Source organism: Plectropomus leopardus, chromosome 20 (assembly GCF_026936395.1).
Source record: "Plectropomus leopardus strain MGB_pleo_1.0 chromosome 20, ASM2693639v1, whole genome shotgun sequence".
Classification (NCBI taxonomy): Eukaryota; Metazoa; Chordata; class Actinopteri; order Perciformes; family Serranidae; genus Plectropomus; species Plectropomus leopardus.
In genome coordinates this window covers 21,070,975-21,084,341 of record NC_142195.1, presented here as the reverse complement: position 1 = coordinate 21,084,341, position 13,367 = coordinate 21,070,975, and the positions used below count along the sequence as shown (strand labels likewise).

The following is a 13,367-nucleotide window of genomic DNA, read 5'->3' as shown; positions in this document are numbered from 1 at the left end:
ATCTGTTTAATTTCCTTTCTAATCTAATATTATACTTCATTCTATTTTCTTTCAAGTTAATATTTTAGTTTCCTCCTCCTCTTCTGTTATCCTTTGCAACTGTCATCACACTTTTTCCACCATACTCGTCCTCTGCTGCCTTTAACAGGATGAAGATAGACAAATAAGAGAAAGCCATGATGGAGAGGGAGGACTGAGGAGGAGTGGAGTGAAAAAAAAAGAGAGAGAGGGAGTGGAGGATGCCCTAAAACAGACACCTCACGGACTGCAAATCGCAAAGAGTTTTATTCAATTAGCTCAGAAAGTTTTTGTTTCAAAGTCGAGTGTGTCACTGAGGAGCCGAACCCCAATTCAGACTCCTCCAAACACTGCAGTGTGCCAATTTGCGGTCCTAACCCTGGGTCAGAGAGACAGGAGCAAAAAAAAAAAAAAAAAAAAAGATAGAGACAAACACACACACACACTAGTAGGCAAGACTGAGTAGTTTAAGGCATTCTTCCAAGCGCACACACACACACACACACACACACACACACACACACACACACACTTGTGCTTCCACTCTGATTTTATAAAGGTCAGTCCCCATGAGCAGCTGTCTAGGAGATTCAAGTGCCTTCTCTTCTCTAAACCTTAATGCTATCCTATCCCATCTTTCTCTCTCTCTCTCTCTCTCTCTCTCTCTCTCTCTCTCTCTCTCTCTCTCACACACACACTCTCACACACACACACACACACACACTCCCAGTGGAACAGGTATCCGTGCATTCCCTGAATGAATCAGTGGCTGTCTAAATTTTCTTTCCTTCTTACTTCCAGTAAATCTCTGTTTCTGCCTTTACTCGTCTCCTTCCACTCTTTTGTCTCCTCCTTTTGTTCCTCATCTTCTGCCTCCGCCTTACTTTGTGCTCAAAACTCTGTTGGTTAATTTTTTACTTTATCACCAAGTCCATTCTCCCTCTCCAACTTTTTTTGAAGAGGAATGACATACTTTTCTTTTAGTCTCTCAACTGAATCAGCTTTGATTCAAGTGCAGAAGACTAAAAAGACCCTCCTCTTGAGACAGAACCCAAGTGGATTTCAGCTTTTTGTGTCATGGTTAATCAGCCTAAAATAATGGCTGACGGTTTGTTCCAGATTTGTTGTGAAAATAATATTTTTGTTCTGGTTACATTTCATTGCATGGATGCTAGTTATATAGTTGAACCTATATGAACCTAGTATGATATGAACTTAAAATGGTGTTTGATTAGTTGATTAACTCAGCCGATAGGTGGAACTTTCCCTGGTTGCCTGGCAGTACGGATTAAACATAGAAGATGATTGGTTTGTTGGTTGGTTGTTTTTTGGTTGGTTCATTGCTTGGTTGGTTGCTCGGTTGCTTGGTTGATTTCTTTGTCATGAACACAAGTGTGAATGTGCCCAACATTCAAAGGTTTACACCATACTATTACGATATTGTTGCACTGTTCAATCCTAAATTCATGTTATCTCACTGCTTTGCCCTGAACATGTTACTTCGGACAGCCGAGGCCGTTTCCCCCCCTTTCCATTTTTTTGTGATTAATGGTGTGTGAGTGTTAGTGTACTCTATTTTATGATCTTTTTGACTTTTGCAAGGTGTGTTTGAGTACCTTGAAAAGGGCTACATAAATACAATTACTATTATTATTAGTAGTGGTATTGTCATCTAGTCAAACCCTTAGCAAGAAGAGTATTAACCGTCTTCCCCAAAATGTCAAATTATTGCTTTGAGATAAAAATTTAAACAAACAAAAACGTATAAAAAAAGTTTGTATTTTCTTCTTTTTCTAGGTCTCTTTAAAAGCTTTGAAAAGTAAGGAACTAAACATAACATGATATTTAAATACATTTTGTTGAGATTACTTCAGTCACTAAAAAAATCTGATATAAACACTGAAATAATGGCAGTATATTGTTGCCAGCTTGTTTTTTAAGACTTTCTTTTGAACATCATTCCATTCAAAGCTAAAATGTAATGGCATGAGGGCTTTCTATTAGGTTTCAAATAGATGTATGAATAAACACACACAAATACAATCTGCTCATTACTACTAAAATCCAGAAGACCATGCAAAGGTGGAAGCGATAATGGGCTGCAAGTTTATCTTGTTAGGAAAGTTGAATTTGTAGCACATCTGATTTGCTTATCCCTAAATAGACACAGGTGAACCCAGCTGTAAGATGGATTTTGGCTGTGAGTATAACCTCGAATTAGGAGTATCAAATAATAAAGTAGCAAGTAAGCCATCCCTCTACAGCTCCATTGTGAAGCACCAAAGTCATGGCTTTGTCAAGTTTAATTCTCCTGCAGAGCGTTCATTCACAGTTTCCACCAAACGTCTGCTTTCTAATTAGATGTTTGCCATAAGGCTTAATGTGCTCAGTGCTCTGATAGACCTGCCTCTCATGGTTACTGCCGATGATGCTCCACAAACATGACTGGAAAATCACTCTCACACTCACTCACTCACACACACACACACACACACACACACACACACACACACAGTTAGTTTTCCTAATATTCACGCAGGATAAAGATGGGTGCCGCAGCATTATGCTAATGAGCCTCTCTGCTGTCCAATGACACGCTTCACTGCCTGACAGACAGGCAGTTTGCTGATGGGGAAAAGGAGAAAGATAAAGTAGAGAAAAGAGAGAAGCATGATGGGAAAAGGTGGAAGAAGACTGATGATGTGAGAGTCAATGAGGGCATTCATGGTGGTAAAATATGTCACTGTTTTGCAGAAATCCTCTATTTAGGGACATTTTCTGTGTGTCTTGTAAGCCATGTATTAAAGGTTGGTTTCTAATGTCTGACCTCTACAACGAGGGACAGCAGATTTGCAACACATCTAAACTAAACTGTATCTAGACCAGAGAGACAGAGAGACAGCTTTAAATGATCTTTTCAACCGGAAATGCCTTTGTGTTTATATGTGAACATCTGTACCTTTTTCTCAGCCTCTTGTTTGGCGTATTGCAGCAGCATCGGTTCTCCGTGTTTCTGATAGTAGGCTCTCTGACAGCGATCTGACAAAGCTGGCTCATTTGGCAGGAAGCTGCTGGCCCACACCTACAATTTTACAGGAAGCAGACGAGGGAAGATGATAAGAGACACATAACAGAGATCTAGAAAACCTTACAGTTATGTATTTGTGTGTACTACTATCTGTTTTGAAAATTAAAGGGGTAATGAGCAATCTTCCCACTTTTTCCCTCTTCCCTGATTCCAAATGACCTCATTAAAGTTTTTGATTTAATGGGGTTATTCATCAATATTGTTCAATCAATGACTGTTTCACAGGTGCAAAGATTTCTAAGATTCAAAATTCACTTTCATTTTCCCATTCGGGCTCTTTAGATTGATAAATGGGTTTCCCCCCGCAGCTGCTGGCTTTCATATATTTCAATACAGTGTAAAAATCAACTTGCAGACAGTAAAATGTAATTGAGAGAGGTACTTCATCACAGCGAACAGCAAGGTTCCATGCACAGGCCCCGAAAAACACATTTTCTCAATCTGCTTCTCACTGTGAGCGTTGGGGTCGTATAAAATATGAAGAGAAAATATTTCTGCCAAAACTGGAACAGTTAGGGTTATTTTGCTGGGATTTTTTGTATGTGTAACTGGTCTGAAGTGTATGAGGCTCAGTTTGGAAAAAAGGTGATGTCACATAATGTATTAATCATGATTTAGCAACATCTCAGTCAATTACAGTTCTTGGGTTGTTGGGTTGTTTCTTTGTTGTGAGGTCACTGTCAATCAAATCTGACCAAACCAAACCCACAAAGTCCTGATGAAGCAGATTAGCTGGGTTTTTAAAAAGTTATAGTCCTGAACAACTCTCGCTCATTAATCCCTCGCACATGCACGAGCCACGTCTCCTCAGCCAGATCATCTATTGCTCAATTTCAGCCGCTGTTGTCTCTTGTTTTCCCGTTCTTGTATTACCTGTCTGTTTCCTGTTACTCATTTATAACTTGTTGCTTGTTATGTCTGTAACCTGCTCTTTCAGACCTGTTGGCCTGAACTGACTGTCTGCCTGCCTCAGGGCCCACATGGACAGATACAAACTCACTGATCAAAATAGTTACCTCATTGTTTAAATCCGTTTACAGCTGTTTTGATGTCTAACTGAGACAAACACATTGCTGAAACTTTCCTCTCATCAGCCACCCACTGGCATTCTGTGGCAAACAGTATTTACTCTAAATGAGCCCCCGGTATTAACCGTGATTGAAAAAAGTAAACATCCCTAGAGAAAACAGACAGTTTGATGCTCTAAAACAGATGAGATGCAGTCCGTCATTGGATTTGCGGAAAACATTCATCTGCGTTAGAGCACTACAGTTCATTTTCAATCACACTTTGGAGAAAACACTTTTAGGGCTGAGGAATTAGCGTTATAATGCACTCTCAAAAAGCCCTTTATGGATAACAGTGACCATTACGACAGACATGCGGATTATTTATATTTGCTTTATGGTATTTTAATGGATGTAAAAACAGGGAAGGAGTGCCAAATGAGTCTTACATGTAACTACTGACTCACTGCTGCATGATGAATCACTACCTGAGATAACACTTACTGCAGTTTTAAACAGGAAGTATTTACATATGGGTTTATTTAATTAGCTTCCAAACTAGTGCACACAAGTATATGCAGGAATGCAAGTGTTCAATACATATTCATGATCTGATGATTGAGACCTTCACCAGAATATTGATTAGTTATTGTTGCACTGAGGAGCATTGCTGGTTTTGTTCCTAACTTACAGAGCTCTTTTGGTTTCTTTTTATTATATGCGCATGATGTCCAGGCTTGCCATGAATGTAACCTGCTTTCAGAGGGTATTTTTGCCCTCTTTCTCTTACATTTTGGAGAGTTTTCAGGCCTATTAAAGTCGAGTTTTACTGGAAGTAGCATGTTTTTTCACCAAGAGTAGGTTTTCCAATTATAATATCCCATCGAATGAACAGAGTAATAATCAGAGGCATTCTCTGCTGCTTTAAGGAGCACTGCTTCAGGCTGCATGGCAAATTGTTTTCTGATTAAACACTCCTCCACTTTTTCACCCATAATGCAGTGCAGGAATCACACTGTCATAGGATTTTATTTCTCCTTTTCAAGAAGCTGCATTAACTTCATGGAGAGAAAATGTAAAAAAAAAAAAAAAGGTCCTCTTGATGATCAGAGAGCTTCATCTCTTTTTAATTTTGTAGTAATTTATGAGTGTCCTGCTGGCCTTGCCTCTAGGGCACATGTTGTATAGCTGTATCATCCTGGGCTTATGAATAATGCTTAATATGTAACAAAGCAAATCCAATAAAACTAATCTTAAAAAAAAAAAAGATGGGAATTAATGTTTGTTGGCGTTTTCGCCGTTGGCCTTGGTGCAATTCTGTACACAATTACTGCAATCGGAGCAGAAACCAGCATAGCGTGACGTTAATATTAATGACTTTTGAATATCAGCTAAAGGCTGCTTTGTGGTTATGATCCAGTAAAGACAGAAAGAGACAGACAAGGTTAATGTGTGAACTATATGTGTTTGTACTATCTGCACGCCCCCCCCCCCAGGCTTGCGTAATAGTGTGTGGATATGATTGCACGCCTGCCAACATCTGTAGCTGCGGCTCTGTTTGTACAACTGTGTTTTTGTGTACACTAATCTCTCATCTCCCTGGCAGCAAACTGTTGATTCTCCGAGGAAAGTAATACACGAGAGAAAAACAAACTTCTGAAAATAACGGGTATAACTTAAACAACTATTATGACACCATCGGTCCTTTTAACTTCCGTGTGTTGCTCTTCCAGAGTGAAATACACACTTTGGGAGAAAAATACGAACTCAATAAGCATCTGCTTCTGCGAGGCAAATGCTTTCAAACACATTCTGAGCACTGTGTAGAATTAATACTGCAAATAGTTTGGATTACTTATGTAAAAAGTCTTTCAGGGGCACAAGTTTTTTTCCTTCCTCCACTTACATAAAGATACACACCACTTTGTCCCTGTGAGACCGAAGTTATCAGAGGCAATGCTGCCTGTAGAACACGATTAACATTTTCTGTTCGTTAGTCTTCAAAGATTTAGATCTGTGCTTCTCGCGCTCTGGCCTGGAGGGGTTGTCTGGCTGAACATGCGCACATTTACTTTACTCTTTTCCTGGACTTTGATGTGATAAGAAAGAGAAATCTGGACTGTAGGAGAAAAAACAAAACTTTTTAAAAAGCACCATCAAAGCCCAGATCCCAGTTTGATTTTGTGGCTGAAATTCTTTTTTAGTTGACCACATGAAAACAAAACACATTCATTTGATCTATAGCATGTACACAAGCACAAACAAGACTTTGGTGGCACCTAAATACATTTAGTTTAGGGGTTTTAAATTGTCTTTATCAGAGAGTTTCTTCCTTTACAGTGTTTCTATCTTCCTATTACTATTTTAAAGCAACTTTCTAGCTAAAACTAAATAGCTAATGGAACAGTGTGTTAAATCTGTAATTCTGAAGTCACATACTGCCCTCTGCTGTTGATTTGTGTATCATAGCCTTAGAAAACAGCACAGATTCAAATATCGTTGCAAATATATATATTGAATGTTCCTTTTAATACAAAAGCCTGAGGATCTGAGATGTTGCTGGTCAATCAGAGATGAGAAACTCATCAGTGCAGTCAGATGCAGAACTTTTAAGTTATAATAATGTCTTTAATGAGCTCCTCACCTCAGAGATTTTAAACTTTTGCAACTTTTCTTTTTTCTTGGTTGACTTCTCAAGTCTCCTCTATGCACATAATATGGAAGGGAAGGTGGCAACACTGCAGTTATATTTGTGAACAGCAGTCACTAATTAAGACACTATTTTGAAAAGAATCTTGTAACATTTTTAGAATGACAGGTTTTCTACAGCTTAATACAAGATTTTTAAGATTTTTTAAAAAATGTTAAATGCTACTCCAAATGACATTTGAGTGCAATTTTACAGAGAAAAAAATGAAGGGGAAAAAAAGAACCAACATCAACTATTTTGGGGTTAGGGACAAAGTTAAAAATAAATAATGTAAGAAGTATTCAGTAATTAAACAAAACAAAAATCTAAATTATTTTGAGAATTTACAATTCAACAACAGAAAAAATACCTCATTCTCACTCAATTCTACATCCCATGTCTTCACATTTATAAAACTTTTGTAAGATTTATTGAAGCTATTTTAATACAGATTAATTGAGTAAAGTTATTTTTAGCAGAAATGTAACCTGTTAATTAGTGAGCTTTAGAGGTGTTGGCATTCAGTTTATTTTCTTTTTTGTTTACTTTTCCAGAAATATCAACTTATTGCGAAACATTTTTGCAGAATACTCACTACATCTGAAACCGAGAGTTTACCATGGGTTTTTTTCTGCCTTTATTCACATTTAAATGTGTTTACTGATTGCCTCAGTCAGTAATAGTCGCATTATAGTTTATTATTTTTGCAAATACTGTTGAATTTTATGTCTTCATTAAGAGTAGCTTCCCCAACCAATCAGAAAGTCATCTCATTAAGACAAATTTCCTCACTGGGAGAATGATTGAAGCCATAAAACAGACTTTCTCAGCAGTACAGCTGAATACACAGACTTTCAACAACTTCAATATAACTCTCGGGCTGAAAACAGGGATTTTCATTTCTGATGGGCCTGTCTTCATGTTTTAATTGCTTGGATAGCTGACATATTTTTTTACCATATTGACAATATTGCTGTTTAAAATCCAATATGGACAATCCCTCTGTTTTTGTCATTTTCCCTCCTGATTGTGCTCACTCTCAACTTCATTCTACGAAGTGACGTCTTGACAGGAAATATAACTTTATGTTAGTTTTGTCTGAATCATTTTTCTGAATGAGCAACATAAAAATACAAGGAAATGCAGATGCGATTATACATAAAATAAATAAAAGAAATAGCAGACACAAACAAAATTTGACCACAGCAAACCATTATTGCTCATTTCTGAATGGAGAGTCAATTAACAGCTTTTATGCTGAGACTTGTCTGACTCAGAACTTTAAATGAGTCCTTTTTCAACACGTTCAACCTGATCGTGACAATGAATCTGAAAAGCAAGCATCTCAGATGTGCAAATTGAACCGACACAAAACGTATTGTGCCTGTATGTGATAAAAGCATTTTTATTATGCCATGTTAATGTTGCACCCTGAAAGTAGTTGTTGAATTTCAAGAAGTGGCTGCTGTGTGTTAATGTATGCATGTGTTCCTGAATTTGATATTCTCACTTAGAGGGCTTTCACTGGACTTTCCATTTATTCATGTAGTTGAAATCACTCAATGATTCAGCATTTGCGTGTACGTGCAGTGCAAATAAATACCTTGTGTGTTTGTGCATGTGTGCATTTCTACCTGACAGTGAGGATGTGGATTTGAGCAGCCCATCATAGCTCCTTTATTCTCAAAGATCTAAAGACAGAAAATAAGAGGAAAAGTAAGTTCAGAGTTAGGGTTACCTTTTTCCTCATATTTAGAGCAACAAAACTATGGTAAAGCAATCAACACAACTACAGAGATAAGAACAGAAGAAAAAGGGAAAGGTCCTTTGGTGGCACATTGGACATCAGCACTGGGCTACGGAAAATGTTGTTTTCCTCCATAAGTCAAATGTCAAAGTGGACTCAAGTTTTGTTTCAGGACTTGAACACAGCAAATCCTTGCTGATGCAAAAAACAGGAGGGATCGGGATAATGGTGATGTCCTTGGTGCTGATATTTGGTATATATTACTGTTTCTATTCCCCCACAGCAGCTATGTATGTATCTATTTGTCTGTTTAGTGAGAATTTTTATGGATCCCAAGATTCAGCGCCTTGCTCTGGAACGCTGTGAAAGATTTTTCAATATCAGAAAATAATTTTAATTTGCACTGATAAAAGAAACGATATCATTAGCTACCAATATCCACTTCCATCCAGGTTAACAGAGTGGGAATGGGTAGAAATGAATGTAGAAAGAGAATAGTTAATGATGCACAACTGGCCATTTGAGCATGCTGAAATGGATAATGTGGAATGTTTCTCTCTGTGTGTGTGTGTGTGTGTGTGTGTGTGTGTGTATATACCCCATACCTGAACCCAGGGGTACTTGGTGCCTAGTTCTTCAACGAGCTCTGCCCACTTGTCAATCACCTTTACAATCTCTTGTTTTTTCATAAGAGGAAGGGTGATGTCAGACCAGGGATGGAAACACATGACCTTACTGAGAAAGAGATGAAAACCTTGACAATAGCATCAAAACTACATTTCTCTCACTACACCAATGATAGGTGTTAAAACAGGGAAGAAAATATTTTCTTTCTTTTTTTTTTAGTTCACCTCAAAATCTGTCTTTTCTTTCTCTTTGGCTCTGTTTTTTTAAGTTTATTATTTATTGTGATGTTTTTTGTTATTGTTCTGGTTGTGGTTAGTAAGTGATGGATGTAAGGCTTTTGTCTTCCCAATGTTTTCCATAAAATGCAACAAAAAGGGCCTCGATCTACTGTATTTAGGATTAGTCTGGTTAATAAAAGTACAAGTGATAATATGTAAGACTGTTTTCTACATATGTATAAAATCCAGTGCTGAGTACTATTTAATTACTGATCTGCACTTGCCAGAGACCTTCTCAAAAACAGCTACATGTCTTCCCTATTGGCTTAGACAATATATGATAGCCTATATAACGGTATTAGAGTAAAAAACAAAACAAACAAACAAACAAAAAAAACTTGTTGTCTAGCTGAGTGCTTCCCAAATGGTGGGTCGCGGTCCAAAAAGTGGGTCACGGGTCCATCCTGAATGGACCGTAACTGACTCGTGAACATGTTAAGTTTGTAAAAAAACACATTTTATTTTGAATTGCAAGCAATAATATTCACTTTTTCAATTGTAGTGCTATTTATTTACAGCGTTACGTGTTTTATGATATCCATGATATCCACTATGATATCTGAACATTTTGTGTTGAATTCTGTTGAAGGCAAGCATGACAAACTGAAAAAACACAGCACCAGGGTGTAATTATGTTTTAACAACTTTTTATGGAGTTTAGAAGCGTGTGTATTTAATCCATGTCCTCGTGTGTATATTTGCTTTCAGTCTTGCCTATGGTACTCCGGGGAAACCAGCTCGATTGTCAGAGTCAGAAAAAATGAAATTTCTTTCAACAGACAGGCTCTTCTCAGGGCACGGGCAGCTAGTACATGATCAATAATTGAACATGACTTTGGTGTTTATGCTCTGAGCAAAACTGAATGGTCGTATTTATGAATTGTTCATGAATATCGTAGGAACTGCAAGCATACCAGTGTATGTGTTTGTGCTTGTGTGTGGGGTGTTTGGACCTCCCACAAGCACTAAAAGTGTATAACACAATGTTGCACTGGATTTGGATTTATTTGATGTTAATTGATTGGTTCAGACTTGCATTCAAAGTATCCTCGAGCATTCTATTGAAAGAGAAATGCGTTTCCTGGTTAGTGCTGAAGTTTGCATGCCTATTTCTTCTATGGCTTTTGTGAGATGCTTTATTTGTCTTATCAGTGTGGGTTGAATAATATCTTAAAGACTGATTTCTTAATAACTGAGGTTTTTTAGAAACCAAGAACTATGCAATTTTGGTCACGATACGGATAACAGTGCTCTCTGTTCTGAGCAGTACATATAGAGAGTACTAGGTATGATTACTGACTGGCCACTTGAGGCTGACACCCATGTTAAATACCTAACTCGTGTACGAAAAATGGTGTTGGTCTTCATAGCTAATATCCCTGTTCAGGACAACTGTATGGGGGGTGAATTTTTATGTTGTGTATGTATGTTATGTATGTATGTTTTATGTTTTATGTTACTCACCCCTTTACGATTTATTTAGGCCTAAAGTTAAACGTAATTAAGGGTGGTCACTTTAAGTGACAAGCTGTCTGCAAGTCATTGATCGACCCCTTGCTCCTTTACAATATCAGCCTCCGGTATGCATGAACATAGTCATGTTTGACTCCAAAATAGCGACAGCTAAAATTCACAAAAGTCCACCAAAAAATGGTTGACATTTTTTTTATACAGTGTATGATCCCAAAATGCAATGTAGCACAATACACATATTTAAACACATTTCTTATATTTCTTGTGCACGTGTTTTTATATTTCTATTTATTAATTAACATATCTCTTTCTGATATTTTTTATTTTTAATCTTTTTTTATTTTATATAGATAGATTCTTTTATTTTCTTATAATTACTCTATGTCTATACAGTATAAGAATGTAACATCTTGCAATGTCCCAATACAGTCTATGGTTAGGTGCAGTTTAAAGGCAGTTGTTGATTTTCAGAGAAATATCCTTGAAAGAACAGTTTTACTTCAGTGAATTTCAAGAACTTCAATGTAACATGTACCTACTTAACTTAATTTCCCCAATTATTTGTATCAAATTGTAAAGCCATATCCAGGAAGCATCCTTAGAAATTACAGTTACATAACAATTTAGTTCTAGGATATAAGGACACCATTACAGGCCTGTAAAATAAAGTGTTACCAAGTCTTTTGTTGTGAGATTTAGGATCATTCTGCTGAGGGGGAAGGTTTGACTGAGAAGGGATGATTCGATAAGTCATTAGGAATTTTCTCACCTTTTCCCTCACCTCATCTCTCTTTTGTCTCCCATAACACAAATCCCCCAAATCCCATTTCCTATTTTGTTATCCCTCTAATTGGCTCTCTGAATGTTGCTGCAGGGCAGAAAACACAAGTCCAGCTTCCAAGCTCCTCTTTCTTTAACACTACCACAAGACTGTGTGGACTCAGCGCACCACAAACAAGAAAAACTGTACAACAACTGCTACTTCATGATGAGAAAAAGCCCATGAACTCACAAGGACTGAATCTGGGGAGAAAAATACCCTGAAATGTAACAATCGATACAGAGACAACGCAACACGTCAGTCAGTGCTGTTTCGGTGCTTCATTACTCTGAGTGCATGTGGCAAGAAAAAAACTGACAGCCCCTGCAACTGCCATCACATGGGATTCAAACACCAAGTTCAGTTTTCAACCAGCCAAAGCAGTACAGTGTTTTGATTTAATCTATTATTCAGTCGTTGTGTAACTCTACTGTCAGGCAAACTCATCAAAAGTATTCCCGAAATGCGAGATTGTTCAGGAAAGTCTTTAAAGACACAAACCCTGTCATCTGAACACTGACGACCACATACCTTTCATATGATGCGAACTGGGAATAGATTGTATATGTACTTGAAACTTCACTTACTGATCAATTTCACAGTAAGATCCATGTGAGGTCAAGCTTCAAGAGAATGAAAACTTAATTAGCAAAGGTTTTGTGCTACTTAGCTTTCTGTGGATATGGTAATCACATACTATATATTGTGTATGTAAGGGAGCCCTAGCAAACCTCCTAAATTAAATTTAAATTTAGCACAAAAATGGTCACCGTATCAACCACAAAATTACTGCAACAACTTATGGGACATAATTAAACATGTGAATGGCCATCATATACTTCCATCATAATGTTCTAATCCATTTTACAGTCAAAATATTTAAAGTTTGAATAGGTTAACTGGATAAAAGGACTGAATAAAACAAACTCCCAGGAAAAAGCAAGATCTGGCTCTCATTCCCTTTTGTCAAACACACGGTCTGAGGTGCATATCAGTGGAATATCTGTCATCACAACATTCAAGCATCCAGTTCCTATAACATAAAGCAGTTAGGAAACATCCCCATCTGGTGGTGCCAGAGAAGAAACACGCATGTTAATATTCTGTGTGTATGGAGGACATGAATTTGTGATTTTATTTTGCACAGTTCAACATTTCCTGAAAACAAGTGGCATGCCGTGAGTTGATTACCAGAATTACCTTCTCCTAATAGCTGATTATGCTCTTGATGATCACAACAACGAATGAAAGCTGCCTCAGCGTGATTTCTCTGATTGCACTCATCAGTTCAGTTTTAATTAGTCATAAATTCGAATGCATTATAATTATTTAAAAGGAACACTGATTAAGATGCATCCTTGATTAAATTCTAAACACATGTTAATTTAGATTATGTGTGTGTTTAATAATCATCTCTTTCTAACACTGTATTTTTATGTCGTTTATTGGTAAAGCAGAAGGTACAATATGAAACATAAATGCTGCTGTTTGATGTATTATAACAGATCTCCTGGTCCTTATGTTTCAATAAATAACACATAGGGTGTATAATTTTAAATAATAATAACAACAAATACAAAGGCTTTACATAAATGCCAAAACCTTCACAGTAAGACATCA

At 37.2% G+C, this 13,367-nt stretch overlaps 2 protein-coding genes across 2 annotated transcripts in view; one reads left to right on the top strand and one right to left on the bottom strand.

The window, feature by feature from the left end:
* Positions 1–13,367, top strand: part of LOC121959621 (katanin p60 ATPase-containing subunit A-like 2) — a 53,401-nt gene that overhangs the window by 27,411 nt on the left and 12,623 nt on the right. The window lies entirely within an intron of this gene.
* Positions 1–13,367, bottom strand: part of galt (galactose-1-phosphate uridylyltransferase) — a 33,385-nt gene that overhangs the window by 17,239 nt on the left and 2,779 nt on the right. The window contains exons 5-7 of the mRNA XM_088071345.1: positions 9,155–9,284; positions 8,437–8,493; positions 2,978–3,100 (exon numbers count right to left, since the gene is read on the bottom strand). Coding sequence (XP_087927471.1) covers positions 2,978–3,100; positions 8,437–8,493; positions 9,155–9,284 — 310 coding nt within the window. The remainder of the gene's footprint in view (positions 1–2,977; positions 3,101–8,436; positions 8,494–9,154; positions 9,285–13,367) is intronic.